The 17,437-nt window shown below is 50.0% G+C and overlaps 1 protein-coding gene and 1 pseudogene across 1 annotated transcript; both read left to right on the top strand.

Annotated features, from left to right (window-relative positions):
* The first annotated feature begins 3,712 nt into the window (after nt 1-3,712).
* Nucleotides 3,713-12,137, top strand: LOC147972410 (uncharacterized; annotated as a pseudogene).
* Nucleotides 12,138-15,725: 3,588 nt separating this feature from the next.
* Nucleotides 15,726-16,337, top strand: LOC147972409 (uncharacterized). The gene has a single exon (XM_087524325.1). It carries the CDS (start codon nt 15,726-15,728, stop codon nt 16,335-16,337), a length of 612 nt encoding a protein of 203 aa, XP_087380451.1.
* The last annotated feature ends 1,100 nt before the right edge of the window (nt 16,338-17,437 follow it).

The raw sequence follows: 17,437 nt of genomic DNA, 5'->3' as shown, positions 1-17,437 counted from the left end.
TAAGACATCATAGGCGGCACACAGGCTCGCGGCGAATGCATCTAACACTAATAAGCAAGTCCACGTCAGTCCCATGCGGTACTGCGGAGGTAGGTGTAGCCCGACAGCTGGTAGTGACGCGAAGGGAAGACCTCCACGCGAGTAGCCTGGGGTCCGCGGATACTCTGGTGCGGAACCCGATGCGCAGGTGGCAGGAGAGGACCCAATGCAGGAGAGTAGCCTCCCACATCTGGCCAGCCGACGCCCTGGGGCATCACGGTCCGGGCAGGGTAGATCGCAGAACGCGACAGATCACTAGAGCGGACAGAGGGGTGCAACAGCGTCAGAGCACGATACAGTTGCTGACGGGTGGTGTACAACTCGTGGCAAAGAGCTCGGTTAGCTCTATCCAGCCCATCAGCATGCAGAACCAGGTTCTGATGGTAGAAGGGCTCTCGGGTGACAGTGGAGTACGCAGCAGTGTAGTATCCCTCCGCACCAACATCGGATGCGATAGCAATGTGCCTGAAGGAGGAGGTGTCCAACTCCTGATACTCTCCACGGAGACGTGTCAGAGCAGCATAAGCAGCAACATGGACCGCCATATCGATAGTCACTCCAACACCATGAGCAGTGTGCAGCACAGTAGTGGAGTCATACTCCCGAGAGTAGAGGTGGACGATGGCACGGTACTGCTCTTGGTTGAAGTCCTGATACTCCTCATAGACGGTGTACTCAGGGTGCCAGCGATAACCCAGATAGGTCATCATCTCAACTAACACAGCAGGTGATCCTGAGGCACCAATGGCCGTCGTGTGGCGCACGACCTGCCTCGTGGGTTCCATCTGAAAACAAAGATGTTTCCACAGGAGTCAAATGACAATGTGGATAATGTTCAGATACTACTCTAAAGAATAACTAGGGCTTATCCAACTTTGGGGTGAACGTGGTCACGGGATCCTAGTGTTAGAGTTGGTAAAATCGTTTAACCCGAGTAGGAGAGAGTTCAGAGTCCCAGAGTAAGGATCGAGGAGTAAAAGATCCTAATACCACCCAGATGGCGATGTGGGCCCGTAAGGCACACAGCCATGTTAGTAAAAGTTTTTGTAATGTCTAGACTCAACTTCGGCCAAGGAGTGTGGAAGGGGAATTCCTACAGGCAGTCGGCTCTGATACCAACTTGGGACGCCCCCGATTTAATCATACACTAATCATACACGCAAACGTGTACGATCAGGATTAGGGACTCACGGGAAGATATCACAACACAACTCTACAAATAAAATAAGTCATACAAGCATCATATTACAAGCCAGGGGCCTCGAGGGCTCGAATACAAGAGCTCGATCATAGACGAGTCAGCGGAAGCAACAAAATCTGAGTACAGACATAAGTTAAACAAGTTTGCCTTAAGAAGGCTAGCACAAACTGGGATACAGATTGAAAGAGGCGCAGGCCTCCTGCCTGGGATCCTCCTAACTACTCCTGGTCGTCGTCAGCGGGCAGCACGTAGGAGTAGGCACCTCCGGTGCAGTAGGAGTCATCATCGATGGTGGCGTCTGGATCCTGGGCTCCAACATCTGGTTGCGACAACCAGGTAGAAGGGATAGGGGGAAAAGAGGGAGAAAGCAACCGTGAGTACTCATCCAAAGTACTCGCAAGCAAGGAGCTACACTACATATGTATGCATTGGTATCAACTGGAATAAGGCTATTATATGTGGACTGAACTGCAGAAAGCCGGGATAAGGGGGGATAGCTAGTCCTTTCGGAGACTACGCTTCTGCATCCTCCGTCTTGCAGCATGTAGAAGAGAATAGACTGAAGACCTCCAAGTAGCATCGTGTAGCATAATCCTAACCGATGATCCTCCCCTCGTCGCCCTGTGAGAGAGCGATCACCAATTGTATATGGCACTTGGAAGGGTGTGTTTTATTAAGTATCCGGTTCTAGTTGTCATAAGGTCAAGGTACAACTCCAAGTCATCCTGTTACCGAAGATCACGGCTATTCGAATAGATTAACTTCCCTGCAGGGGTGCACCACATAACCCAACACGCTCGATCCCATTTGGCCGGACACACTTTTCTGGGTCATGCCCGGCCTCGGAAGATCAACACGTCACAGCCCTACCTAGGCACAACAGAGAGGTCAGCACGCCGGTCTAAATCCTATGGCGCAGGGGTCTGGGCCCATCGCCCTTTGCACACCTGCATGTTGCGAACGCGGCCGGAAGCAGAACTAGCCCCCTTAATACAAGAGCAGGCTTACGGTCCAATCCGGCGCGCGCCACTCAGTCGCTGACGTCACGAAGGCGTCGGCTGATACCACGACGTCGAGTGCCCATAACTGTCCCCGCGTAGATGGTTAGTGCGTATAGGCCAGTAGCCAGACTCAGATCAAATACCAAGATCTCGTTAAACGTGTTAAGTATCTGCGAACGCCGACCAGGGCCAGGCCCACCTCTCTCCTAGGTGGTCTCAACCTGCCCTGTCGCTCCGCCTCAAAGTAACAGTCGGGGGCCGTCGGGAACCCAGGCCCACCACTACCTAGATGGAGCCACCTGCCCCTTCAGCCCCCATCTCCGAACAGTATCACAGGTAAGGTAACTGTGTAAAGTATATTGTATATGCCCGTGATCACCTCCCGAAGTGATCACGGCCCAGTAGTATAGCATGGCAGACGGACAAGAGTGTAGGGCCACTGATGGAACACTAGCATCCTATACTAAGCAGTAGGATAGCAGGTAATGGTAACAACAGTAGTAGCAAGGACAGGCTATGCATCAGGATAGGAATAACGGAAAGCAGTAACATGCTACACTACTCTAGTGCAAGCGGTATAGAGAAGAGTAGGCGACATCTGGTGATCAAAGGGGGGGCTTGCCTGGTTGCTCTGGCAAGAGAGAGGGGTCATCAACACCGTAGTCGTACTGGGTAGCAGCGGCGTCGGTCTCGGTGTCTAGCGAGAGAAGAGGGGGGAAACAATAAATATTTAAGCAAACAGATGCATAGCTATGCATGACATGACAAGTATCGGTGCTAGGGGTGCCCTATCGCGGTATGAGGTGATACCGGTGAAGGGGGGAAACATCCGGGAAAGTATCCCCGGTGTTTCGCGTTTTTGGACAGATGAAACGGAGGGGGAAAGTTGCGTGTTCGCTATGCTAGGGATGCGTGGCGGGCGAACGGACCGCGTACTCGGATTCGTCTCGTCGTTCTGAGCAACTTTCATGTACAAAGTATTTTCATCCGAGTTACGGATTAAAAGATATGATTTTCTAAAGATTTCATTAATTTCTGATTTTAATTATTTATTTAAATCCAACATTATCCAAAACAGTGAATGATGACGTAGGCATGACATCATAGTGATGTCAGCAGGTCAACTGGTCGGTTGACCAGTCAAACCAGACAGGTGGGTCCAGTGGGACCCACATGTCATTGACAGGGTACTAACAGAGTTTTAAAACTAACTAAATAGGCTAATTAGTGGGTGGGGCCCGGTAGTCAGCGAGAGATTAGTGTTTAATTAACTAATTTAATTAATTAGCAAATTATCTATTTAATTTTATTCGTTTTTGACATGGGGCCCGCATGTCAGTGGCAGTAGCTGCCACGTCAGAAGTTGACTGGGTCAACCCAGTCAACTAGGACCCGCAGGGCCCGCTGGCAGTGGCCTTGGGGTGGCCCCAGGCCAACCACGTAGGCGGCGGCCGGCGTTTGGCCGCCGGCAATGTCAGAACGCGGCGGGGGCTCCCGGGCCTCGTCGGGATTTCGCTACACGGCGCCGTTCGGCGCGCAGCTTGGTCCAGCCGAACGGCCACTCAATGCCGCGTGGGAGGGGGCGGTGGGGGTGGTGGTATGCCCAGACTTGGCTGGAATCGGCACCGGCGACGAGCAGAGGCGGCGGCGCGTATGGGTGCTCGACGGAAACGGCGCTACGGAGCAAGGTAGGCCGCGTGGGAGGGGGCTTTCGGTCGAGAGCGAGGAGCTGCATCGAACCGTGGCGGTGGCGTGGCCGGAGGAGGGCCGCAGCGTCACCGGCGACGAGCGGGGAGGACGCCGGCGTTCAACCGCGGTGGGGAACGCCTATGTTGGCCACGGTAGGACCAACGGGTGGTCGCTCTGGGTTCCTACAGCGATGCTGAGCACAATAGGCAAGAGCCCGGGACCAAATGGTCATCGGACGGCTGCCGGTGACGAGCGCGTGCGGCGATGCGCTCGGGCAAGTTGGGGGGGGGGGCGGCGCGTCCAACTAGCGAACGGCGTCGAGAGAGAGAGGGGAAGGAGCGAGGGTTCACCGAGCGGCACACACGGTGGCCCTTGGCGGCTTAGTAGCTGCAGAGGGCGTCGCCGGAGTTGGGGATGAGCGGCGGCGAGGCGGAGGAAGAAGACGACCTCGCCCACGACGCTGCAGCGTTGCGGAGCTCGAACCAATGGTCGAGGACGACGAGGAGGGCGGCGAGGGAGACCGGCGACACGTTGGCGCGGTGCGGGGAGGACGGTGGCCACGGCTACGTGACGGCCACGGCCATGGAAGCGCTCGGACGGGGGCGGATCTGAGGAGCGAGACGGAGGCGGAGATCGAGGAGGAGAGCAGGGGGGCAAGTGGGGAGGGGAGCCCGAGGGGGCGCGGCGTCGGCGCCCTTATCCTCTCCAGGGGCCTGTAGCGGCGCGGGGCAACGAGCTGGTCCGTCGGCGACGCGGGCGCGGTCGGACGATCAGTGGGGGGCGTGGGGAGGAGGTGACAGAGGTGGGGAGGTGGCAGCTGGGCCACCTGGACCGGCCTGGTGCGGGGGAATGGGCTGAAGCCCAGGGGGGAGCTAGTGGGGTCTTTCTCCTTTCCTTTGGTTCCTTTTCTTTTCTTTTTTTTTGTTTTTGTTTTGTATTTTCTTATATTTATTTCTTTTCCCTTTTTTGTTTTATTTAATTTAGGGCATTAGGTATTTTACAAAAATGTGTTTGTTGCACCATAATTACCTTTGTAATATTCGGCAACCACCGAACAATTTTGTTTTAATTTTTGAAAACTTTTATTGTTATCATTAATTTGAATTTGAATTTCGAACGTTTCGAATTATTGCGAGGATAGCAACAGTAACCGAGGTGTCATGGCACGATTAGCGTGGGATTACTGTAGCATGATTATCCGGGCGTTACATCTCTCTCATAGGATTTGGATTTTGTGGATAGAAGATTTGAGTGGAAAGCAACTTGGGAAGGCTAGAGATCAAGATTCATATGGTAGGAATGGAATATCTTGGTCTCAACACATGAGTAGGTGGTTCTCTCTCAGAACATATGAGTTGGAATTGTGTATGTGTTCTGATGGCTCTCTCCACGAATGAAGAGGAGGTGGAGGGGTATATATAGCCTCCACACAAAATCCAACCTTTACACACAGTTTTCCAATCTCGGTGGGACCGAATCAACAAACTCGGTCGGACCGAAAAGGTAAACCTGCTGACCGTTAGAGATTTTCGGTGGGACTGACATGCAACTCGGTAGGAACGATATGGTTAGGGTTTGGGCATAACGTAATCTCGGTGGGACCGATTACACAAACTCGGTGAGACCGATTTTGGTAATTAGCTAACCAGAGAGTTGGTCAGGCAAACTCGGTGGGACCGATTTGCTCTTTCGGTGAGACCGAAAAGTTACAAAAAGGAAACACTGAATTTACATTGCAATCTCGGTGGGACCGATCTGCTCTTTCGGTGAGACCAAAAAGTTACGAAAGGGAAACAGAGAGTTTGCAATCCCATCTCGGTGAGACCGAGATCCCTATCGGTAGAACCGAATTGCTAGGGTTTGGCAGTGGCTTATGACAAGTGAAACTCGGTGGCGCCGGATAGAAAGAATCGGTAGGACCGAGTTTGGCTTAGGGTTTAGGTCATTTGTGGATATGGGAAAGTAGTTGAGGGTTTTGGAGCATATCACTAAGCACATGAAGCAAGAGGCTCATTAAGCAACACCTCATCCCTCCTTGATAGTATTGGCTTTTCCTAAAGACTCAATGTGATCTTGGATCACTAAAATATAAAATAAAGAGTCTTGAGCTTTTGAGCTTGAGCCAATCCTTTGTCCTTAGCATTTTGAGGGTTCCACTTTCACATCCATGCCATGCCAATCATTGAGCTTTCCTGAAATAGTCATCTTGGAATAGCATTAGCTCAATGAGCTATATGTTGTTATGAATTACCAAAACCACCTAGGGATAGTTGCACTTTCAGTTTTTCTCCGAGGAAATACCCAGAAAAGGTCTCCCGACGTGACGCAACTTCCGTTCGTACTCCGATTCCATCGTAATCTGGCGTGGAAGACCATGGGGGTCACTGACACGCGCACGCAAAAGTTGGGTGTGTTTCGTCCATGTTGGCACATACTTACAGTACAAACCTGAGGTGTCGGTTTGGGGTGTGACATTCATTCAGTAGGTGTTACCTTTCGCAAAGCCATGAAACGTCGGAATATTTTTTTCACATGATACAGTGTGGCACACAAGCACGCCTACAAAATTTAGGTGTTTCGACACTCGATGCATTTACTACGATTTTCTTCGTGAAAATACCTGGAAAACGTCTCCCGACGTGACGCAACTTCCGTTCGTACTCCGATTCCATCGTAATCTGGCGTGGAAGACCGTGGGGGTCACTAACATGCACACGCAAAAGTTGGGTGTGTTTTGTCCATGTTGGCATCAACTCACAGTACAAATTTGAGGTGTCGGTTTGGGGTGTGACATGCATTCAGTAGGTGTTCCCTTACGCAAAGCCATGAAACGTCGGGATTTTTTTTCACACGATACAGTATGGCACACAAGCACGCCTGCAAAATTTGGGTGCGTTTCGACACTCGATGCATTTACTATGATTTTCTCCATGAAAATACCCAGAAAACGTCTCCCGACGTGACGCAACTTTCGTTCGTACTCCGATTCCATCGTAATCTGGCGTGGAAGACCGTGGGGGTCACTGACACGCGCACCCAAAAGATGGGTGCGTTTCGTCCATGTTGGCACATACTCACAGTACAAACCTGAGGTGTCAGTTTGGGGTGTGACATGCATTCAATAGGTGTTCCCTTTCGCAAAGCCATGAAACGTCAGGATTTTTTTCACACGCTACAGTATGGCACACAAGCACGCGTGCAAAATTTGGGTGCGTTTCGACACTCAATGCATTTACTATGATTTTCTTCGTGAAAATACCCAGAAAACGTCTCCCGACGTGACGCAACTTCCGTCCGAACTCCGATTCCATCGTAATCTGGCATGGAAGACCGTGGGGGTCACCGACACGCGCACGCAAAAGTTGGATGCGTTTCGTCCATGTTGGCACATACTCACAGTACAAACCTGAGGTGTCGGTTTGGGGTGTGACATTCATTCAGTAGGTGTTACCTTTCGCAAAGCCATGAAACGTCGGGATTTTTTTCACACGATACAGTGTGGCACATAAGCACGCCTGCAAAATTTGGGTGCGCTTCGACACTCGATGCATTTACTACGATTTTCTTCGTAAAAATACGCGGAAAACGTCTCCCGACGTAACGCAACTTCCGTTCATACTCCGATTCCATCGTAATCTGGTGTGGAAGACCGTGGGGGTCACTGACACGCGCACGCAAGAGTTGGGTGCGTTTCGTCCATGTTGGCACATACTCACAGTACAAACCTGAGGTATCAGTTCGGGGTGTGACATGCATTCAATAGGTGTTCCCTTTCGCAAAGCCATGAAACGTCAGGATTTTTTTTCACATGCTACAGTATGGCACACAAGCACGCCTACAAAATTTGGGTGCGTTTCGACACTCGATGCATTTACTACGATTTTCTCCGTGAAAATACCCAGAAAACGTCTCCCGGCGTGACACAACTTCCGTTCGTACTCCGATTCCGTCGTAATGTGACGTGCGAGACCGTGGGGGTCACTCACACGCGCATGCAAAAGTTGGGTGCATTTCGTCCATGTTGAATACAAAATATAAATTAGTGCATGAAAAATACAAAATATGCAATGATTTTTTTAACAGCCGGCGCGCGCGGCGCAAACTGCCGGGCTAGGCAGGCGACCCACGGCGGCCACTTGGGCGCCGTTTGCGGCGCACACGTTACGGACCATGAAGGCCGAAAATCCACGGCGGCCACCGCCCAACCTGTTAATTGTTTAGTCCCACATTACTTTTGAACACGCGTATTCACCTGTTTATATATCGTTCTCTATGTGCCGTATTAATTTCTTTAATATTGCGGTCTTTCCTCATGAGGATAATGTGAATGATGCTCTGGCACTCCATAATCATGAAGTGTCACAACAAAAATTCACATTAATCTTATGTGGTAAATTCGCCAACACTATAGGAATTTTTATTCTCTTTTTTAATATTTACAAATACAATACTTTTTAGACACATTATTTTTATATTTATTAAAAAAAGTTCACTCATAATGGCCTAAAAGGCGTGCGGGTGCGACCCACGACGCGCATGGGCCAAAGCAGGGGCGGCCCACGGCGCGCATGGGCGAAGAGGTGGCGGTCGGCCGTGTGTGCGCCTCTAGTGGAGCCAACCGCCCCACAGTGTTGTGTTTTTAGTCCCACATTGCTAGTTTTCACGGCTAATAACGTGCTTAAATATCTTCATCCGTCTACAACATCAAATCTTTAATCATGGTGGCCATACCTCACTATGCTTATGTACGTTCTGCTATGTCACTTCACAATTATTGTGGACTGATATAGCATGACCTGTATAAGTGTTGTAAGGTATGGCTATCCGCGCTTAAAGATCTTTTTTTTTGTACGTCCCGATGAAGAATTTTGTTACATCCTTCAAATTGCGTATGGTTATTCTGTGTGGGTGTGCTATTCTGTGTGGGAGTGGGCATACTAACTCAGATGCAAAATTTCAGGCCGTTCTGAAGATGTCAAAAAATTGACCTCCTTCTCCGTAGACCGTTCGGGTAGGAGAAAAGGCCCTGTCCGAAAACGAGGTATTTTTCGACATCCTCCAAATGAACCCAATTTTTTTCCATAGTCTTGTACCATCATGAATAGGATGCATGACAAGTTTCGTGGCCTTTTGCAATTTTATGAATTTTCTATAATTTTTTCGGTCCAAACACTTATATCGCTGACCGGACGTGACGCAACGTGCTCTTCGCATCGAAATACCTTAAATTTTTGGATTCTGTGTGGGAGTGGGCATACTAACTCAGATGCAAAATTTCAGGCCATTCTGAAGATGTCAAAAAATTGATCTTCTTCTCCGTAGACCGTTCGGGTAGGAGCAAAGGCCATGTCCGAAAATGAGTTAATTTTTGACATTATTCAAATTAACCCAAATTTTTTCCATAGTCTTCTACCATCATGAATATGATGCATGACAAGTTTCGTGGCTTTTTGCCATTTTATGAATTTTCTATAATTTTTTCGGTCCAAACACTTATAACGCTGACTGGACGTGACGCAACATGCTCTTCGTATCGAAATACCTTAAATTTTTGGATTCTGTGTGAGAGTGGGCATACTAACTCACATGCAAAATTTCAGGCCATTCTGAAGATGTCACCAAATTGACCTCCTTCTCCGTAGACCGTTCGATTAGGAGAAAAGGCCCTGTCCGAAAACGAGGTATATTTCGACATTCTTTAAATGAATATGATGCATGGCAAGTTTCATGGCTTTTTTCCATTATGAATTTGAAACAAGTAAAACGCTGACCGGACAAAAATATTACAAAACTTTATGTATTAATAAAACAAACTTTGCGTAAAGTGCTAAACTATCAAAAATAAGATACATAATAATGATGTGATCTGAATTTATAATGCACTAGCAGCACTACCGCAAATGCCCGGACAGTGTAGCACTGTCCGGGCAGCTGCGGCAGAGCTGCCTGGGTAGTGCAAAGTCAAATCACATTATTACTATCTATCTTATCTGCTAGGGTGCATGAATCCGCCTATATAAGCCGGTCTGGGCGTCCTTCGGCGGGCGAGGTGGGACTAAACGAAACCATCCATCGTACCAACCCCCGCCCCTGCGCCCTCGACCGCTCGCAGGCGCGCCTTCCAGCGGCCCACTAGGCCTATTGAAATCGGTCCACCTTGCCAGTCAACGTGCAGCGCTGCGAGAGGCCGCTCGCACGCGCACCTTACAGCGGCCCACAGAAATTGGCCCACCTAGGCGGTCCATGGAGCGTTGTGACAGGCGAGCTCTACCTTTAGTCCCACCTCGCCTGCCGGAGCTCGCCCGCACCAGCTTAAATAGCGCGCCCCGCCCTACACCGACGTGATCCGAAGAAATAGACCGCCTACTTTCTCTCTACGCCGCCTGGTTGGGCCGGTGGGCCTTGCGGGGCCGAAAAGCGTTCCCTTTCACTGATCGGCTTGATCGGGAGTGACTGACTAAGCCTCGCTCGGCTCCGAGGCGGCGTTCTTTTAAAAAAAAATCTTCTAATTTGTTTTGCGAATATTATGTCAATTTTTTATTGTTTGGTTTTATATTTACTTTTCTAGTTTTCATAGGTTTTTTTCAATTCAAGTTTAATTCTTTTCTGATTTTTTATTTTTTACAATACAATTTTTCTTTAAAAAAAACTCTTCTAACTTGTTTTGCGAATATTATGTCAATTTTTTATTGTTTGGTTTTATATTTACTTTTCTAGTTTTCATAGGTTTTTTTCAATTCAAGTTTAATTCTTTTCTGATTTCTTACTTTTTACAATACAATTTTTCTTAAAAAAAATCTTCTAACTTGTTTTGTCAATATTATGTCAATTTTTTATTGTTTGGTTTTATATTTACTTTTGTAGTTTTCATAGGGTTTTTTCAATTCAAGTTTAATTCTTTGCTAATTTTTTATTTTTTACAATACAACTCTTTTTTAAACTAAAAATAACAGTATCAATTCAAACACTTCATTCTTCAACAACATTTAAAAACCATCGATTGAAACACTCGATATTTCATTATAGTTTTCATAGATATTTTACATAGTACTAGAAATAAAACTTAACTAAAGAACATTACGAAAATAATTAAACATTACTAAACGACATTTTGAAAGTAACCCTAAACTACTCGTCCTCCACGCCGCCGAAGTCTGCCTCGTCGTAGAGCCCGTCGCCATTGTCGCTGTCGTCGCTGCTGCTGCTGTCGTCGAGGGGCACCACGGGCACGGCCGGCGCAGCCATCGAGTCCTCGAGTGCGGCGTGATACCCGGGAAAGTCCTCCGGGTCCTCCGGGTGGACGGCGCCCGGGGCGACCTGAATGTACTCCTGAACGAGCGGCGGCGGCTGCGGCATGTTCTCCGACTCCCGGAGCGCCGTCAGGTAGCCCGGCATGTCGTCCGGGTCGCCGGCCTCCGCCGCCAGCCGCATGTACTCCGCCACCAATGCCGGCTCTGGCTGCTGCTGCGGCTCGAGCGGAGGGGCACGGCTGGACCCGGCGCCGTTCATGCCCGCCGTACGGCGATCGCCGGGGCCGAGGTGGACAGCGCCGCGGTCATCGCCTAGGCCTCCGCGGGGCGCGTGCGGGTGCATGGCGCCGAAGTCGACGCGGGCGCGGGTCGAGCGCGCCTCGCCGCGGCGGTACAGCTCAAAGTCGTACCCCGGTAGAGCTAGCACGGCGCCGGCGACCGCCTGCGCGCGGTACGGCGCGACCACCTCCTCGAAGGTGCGCCCATCCCAGAGCTGATGCCGCCGCGCGCGTTTGTGCTTCGTGGGCGGGCGCGGGCCGGCGTAGGTGTGGAGGCAGCGCAGGTGATCGTCGGTGAGGCGCTCCGCCCAGCCGGGGTTGTTGGGGGCGTACTGGGGGTCGGCGAGCTCCTCCTGCGACAGGCGAGCCCTGTACAGGCCGACGGCGCGGGCGAAGAGGTGGGTGCCGACCTCGGGCACCGGCGCCATAGGAATGTCATCGACGCTCAGGCGCCACCTCGCCGGCAGGCGCACGTCGGGCGCGACGGGGATGACGAAGTGGGCAAGCTCCTCCGCCTCCTCAAGCGTCAAGTTGGGGCGTGCCATCGCCGGCGAGAGGAAAAGGTACGGCGCGCGAGGGAGGAAGAGCACAAGAGGGCGACGCCGGCGACAGGGGGAGAAGGAGAGGCGAGGCGAGGGTGGTGTGCGAGCCGACGGAGGGCGCGAGGCGCTCTTTATAGGGCGTAGTGGTGGGTGGGTGGGGGTGCCGGCGATCAATGCCGGGGGGCAGCCGAGCGGGCGGTCAAGGGCGCAGAATGGCAGGTGGCGGCGTGCGAATCGGCGCCGGCGATTAATGCCTGGTACGCGAGGGGGCGGCGTGCGCGGGCGGTCAAGCGGTGGCGTGCGCAGGCGCGCGGCAGGCGGTGGCGTATGAATCCGCGCCGCCCGCGGACCGACGCCGGCGACGGGACGTCTCACTGCGCCGCGTTAATGGATTTGCCTAATCCGCGCCGAATTAATGGATTACGGTTTAGTACGTGTGGGCCCGCCCTCCTCCTCAAGCGGCGTACACCGTCCACGTACGGGCGTACAGCGGGCCGTACGGACACGCGCCTCGCTACGCCGCGATACGCCTCACCCACCTAAATTTCTCATCCTACCCCTACTCACTTATTCTCACGAAAGGGTATCTTTTAATCTGGACCGTTGATGTGTCCAGGGGGGTTGTACCGAAGAAGTGTTCACTGGAATCTATGGTGAACCTTGTGTTGATAAAAGGAGTAAAACTTGGGAAGCTATACGGTACCTCAGAAGACAAGATGATCTCGCTTGGATATGTGCAGGCGACTACAATGAAACACTCGAGCAGTCTGAACAATAAGGTGGTAACCCGAGGAGCTTACGACAAATTGAGGCATTTAGAGACTGCCTCACTGATTGCGGCATGGCGGATATGGGGTTCTCTGGGTATCCTTTCACATGGGATACTAAACAGAACGCGGAAGAAAATATTCAAGTTAGGCTGGATCGGGCGTCATGTAGTGCAGATTTTATGCAGATGTTCCCAGGTTCTAATGTACAGCATATAATGACAAAGGAGTCTGATCACTAGGCCTTAGTTCTGCATATCTCGTCAGCACTGGCTGACAGCATGCGGCGAGCAAATAAACCATTCCAATATGAAGCGGCGTGGTCTAGACGTGAGCAGTATGATGATATGGTAGCTAATGCATGGGCTGTGGCACATGCAACTAATGGGGGACAATGTGGGCTGGGCGCAGCATGTAGTAAAATCGATATGCTATCCAAATCCATGCATGAATGGAGTCGTACAGTTTTTGGCTCAGTCAAAAGGCAGATCAATCACTTGAAGAGTCAGCTTACGGATGCAAAATACGAGCAGCTAGTACGGGGTACAGACAGGAAGTAAAGGATATAGAAGACAAGCTGCATGAACTCTATGAGAGGGAAGAGGTATACTACAAACAGCGGACCAACGCTGACTGGCTTAGGGAAGGGGATCAGAACACAAGGTATTTTCAGAATCGAGCAAGTCACCGCAAAAGAAAAAACACAGCTAAAGAGCTGAGACGGGAGGATGGAACGAGGTGCACTGAAGATGAGGGAATGAGAGCCATGGCAGTAGCTTTTTATGAGAAACTGTTCTCGGCTGATGGCTCATAAGAGAGCGAGCGTATTTTGAGACATTTTAATCAGATGGTCACTGATGAGATGAATGCGCAGCTGGTTGTAGCGGTCACGGATGACGAAATCGAGCGAGCCCTTTTCCAGATGGGACCTACAAAGTCCGCAGGCCCGGACGGACTACCGGCCATGTTTTACCAACGTCATTGGTCGTTGGTAAAGATTGATGTGTGTATTGCTGTTAGAGATTTCTTGGCGGGCAAGGCAGCACCAAATGGTTTCAACGACACGATCATTGTCATGATATCAAAAGTCAACTCACCGGAGTTGCTTTCACAGTTTGGGCCAATAAGCCTATGCAATGTGCTCTACAAGACCACATCTAAGGTGTTGGCAAATAGGCTTAAAAGGGTGCTGCCTGTTTTGATCTCTGAGGAACAAAGTGCCTTTGTGCCCGGTAGGTTGATAACAGATAATGTCCTGGTGGCATATGAATGTGTGCATGCGATAAGGAAGAGGAAGCGGAGGAAGCCCTTTTGTGCGGTAAAGCTTGATATGATGAAGGCCTACGACAGAGTGGAGTGGGTCTTTCTGCAACAAATGATGGAGAAACTAGGTTTTACTAGTCTATGGATAGAGATGATCATGAGGTGTGTTAAAACAACAAGGTTCCAAGTTAAGTTGAACGGAGGGCTCTCACACATTTTTACTTCGTCGAGGGATCTTCGACAAGAAGACCCTCTGTCCCCATATCTCTTTTTATTCTGTGTGGAGGGTTTTTCAGCTTTGTTGAGACACGCCCAAGCAGAAAAGGAAATTAAGGGAGTTTCGTTTGGGAGCACTGGCCCCACGGTTACTCACCTCCTTTTTGCTGATGATAGTGTGGTATTTATAGTGTGGTATTTTTGGAAAGATCGAAAGAAAGCCTTGAGACCCTCCATACTATCCTGCATGACTATGAGATAGCCTCGGGGCAAAAAGTTAATATGCAGAAGTCGGCTATCTTTTTTGGGAAAGGAACTAGGGAGGAGGACAAGGTTATATTGAAAGAGGCTATTGGAATTTCTTCGGAGGCGTTGAGTGAAATATATTTGGGGCTGCCTACGGTGGTGGGCAAATCCAAGGATGGGACCTTTAAGTATGTGCGGGAAAGTGCCGGTAAGAAGGTTGGAGGATGGAATGGGAAAGGTTTGTCCAAAACATCAAGGGAGGTACTTGTTAAATCCGGTCTCCAATCTACACCGACGTTCACCATGAGCTGTTTTCAACTCACAAAGAAAATGTGCTGGAACCTGTCCACAATCTCTTCGAACTTCTGGTGGGGTGCAGTGAATGGTGTGAAGAAAGTACATTGAATAGCATGGGACAAGATGTGTACAAGGAAGCACGAAGGAGGACTTGGTTTAGGGACCCGGAGGCTTTCAACCAAGCCTTGTTGGCCAAACAGGCTTGGCGGATTTTATAGGTCCCCAGCTTACTATGTGCAAAAGTGCTAGAGGCAAGGTATTTCCCAGACAACTCCATCCTCAATGGCACCCTGTCCTAGTGCAGGATCTTACACATTCCGGAGTATCATCCATGGGCGGAATCTGTTGCTGGACGGGCTTATTTGGAGAGTTGGAGATGGCACAAAGATCATAATTCACCATGAAAACTGGATTCCGCGAAAGGGGAGTCTGAAGCCACTAAGCCAGACTTATATTCAGGGTGTATCTCGAGTCAGTGATTTACTAAACTCGCATGGTGCTGCATGGGATCCAAGCAAGGTCCAGGAGATGTTTACACCGGACGAGGCTCATGAAATCATGCAAATCCAAATCGGAGGGCCAGAGGTAGAGGATTACCAGGCGTGAAACTTTACAAAAAATGGCATCTTCTCGATGCGATCCGCGTATCACCTGAGAATGGCACAGAAAAGGCTTAGATCCGGACGGCTGGATTCTTCGTCATCAATACAGAACCATAGGTCATGGTTGAGCCTTTGGGACTCAGTTGCCCTGGGCAAAGTTAAAACGCATGCTTGGAGGCTGATTCGGAATGGTCTGGCTGTAGGCTCCGAGCTACAGGGAAGATGCATCAAGCATGGGGTTTTTTGTGTGGCATGTGGACGTGAAGAGACCAACTATCACCGCTTCTGGGGATGCCATCACTCAGCTATGTATTGGAAGATTATGCACTCGGAAATGGGAGTTCCGGTGGCGATCCCGCCGGTGTCGGTCAGCTCTCAGGGTGATCTTTCTAACTGGCTTCTCACCTGGATAGCTAATGCATCCGACGACGAGAAAGCAGTCCTGCTACAGGGAATATACAGACTATGGATGGCAAGGAGCAATGCGAGGGACGGGAGAAAGATAGATGATGCTCGTGATATAGCACACAATGTTTTCAAAGCAATGGAGGTGTGGCAGGCAGTCCATGGAAGAGAAAGCAAACATGCGAGCCCGGCTATGGAGAAGAGCTGGGAACCACCGGAGGAAGGATGGATCAAAGCAAATATTGATGGAGCTGCATACAAAGCAGGAAATAAAGGTGGCGCTGGTGTGGTGTTCCGAAACCATGAGGGTGCTTTCCTGGGTGGGGCGTGCCATTTCTTTCCTATAGGGGGTGATCCGGCTGCAAATGAACTCCATGCTTGCCGCAGGGCACTGCAGCTAGCCGACGAGGTAAATGCAGCTAACCTGCACATTGAAATGGATTGTAAGGAAATAGTGTGCAAGCTTCAGAGTAAGGAGAAGGACTATTTGGTGCTGGGACCAATGATCGAAGAGGTGAAAAAGATGCTGGAGGTGCGGTAGCAGTGGAAGATTAGCAGGTCTCGGCGATCGGCAAATCCTTGGCACATACACTTGCTAAGGAAGGAGTGTCGAATGAGCTTTGTAAGGTCTGGTTACATGAACCACCTGAATGTATTTTGCACTTTGTTTCGGCAAAGATTCCTGCCTTTTATGAATAAATAAGAACTGCTTGAACTTCAAAAAAAAAAAAGATGCTCTAAAAAGCGCTATCAAAAACTGTAAATTTAGGGCACCGGATTGCGTGCTTCACAACTTGTACTGCGTGTTTTTTGGCACGCGTTTTTGGACAACTGCTAAATCAATGTTAGATTCTACATGCTAAAAGTGCTACAGTGACGCGCTAAAATTATTTTAGCGCGCGAAAATTTTATGCCTTTATTGGAGATGCTCTTAGTTGGAAGAAGCCTGTGATGTCCTCGTAATGGCCCGTGAATCTAGCATTTTCATGCAAGGAACTTGCCGAGCGTCACATGCGTGGGCCCGGAATACCAGTCCATGGGGAGGCTAACCATGCCTTGAGTGCGTGTACTCCGGCGTCGAGGCACGTGTCGACGGGTTGGCACTGGCACGGGCACGGTTGTCTCACTGACCGGGCGCGCGCGGCCTTTCTCTTCTCCGCGGTGTCTCCGAGTGTGGAGTGGATCACGTGACGAGTATCACCAGCGGTTGCACTTGCACATTTACTAGTAGAAAAATGGCCATTTGTCCCGGTTCATATAGGCCTTTAGTCTCGGGACTAAAGGGTCGTTAATAAAGCCTCCCCCTTTAGTCCCGGTTCTTATACCAACCGGGACTAAAAGCCCTCCACGTGGCCGCTGCCTGGAGGTCCACCTTTAGTCTCGGTCGGAATTTTTGTGAATTTTTTTTGAAATTGTTTTTGAATTTTTTTCCTGATTTTCAAATTTCTGAATTATTTTAACCTCTAATCTTTAATCACCTGTCATCACTGCTCAATTTAACCTTGGCCAGTTCTTTTGGCGGCTTAAAAAATAAGCCGCCTCCTCCCCAGCTTTTTTCATAAGCTGCCTCTCTTATTCATTGGGGCTTATAAACTAGTTATGAGATTATTAATTTAGAACTGGCCCTTAATCTCTAATCAC

This window comes from Triticum urartu, chromosome 5A (genome assembly GCF_056163025.1).
Source record: "Triticum urartu cultivar PI428250 chromosome 5A, HENAU_Tu73, whole genome shotgun sequence".
In the NCBI taxonomy this organism is placed as follows: domain Eukaryota; kingdom Viridiplantae; phylum Streptophyta; class Magnoliopsida; order Poales; family Poaceae; genus Triticum; species Triticum urartu.
The sequence above is the reverse complement of the archived record's forward strand: the minus strand, read 5'-3'. Positions and strand labels throughout refer to the sequence as shown.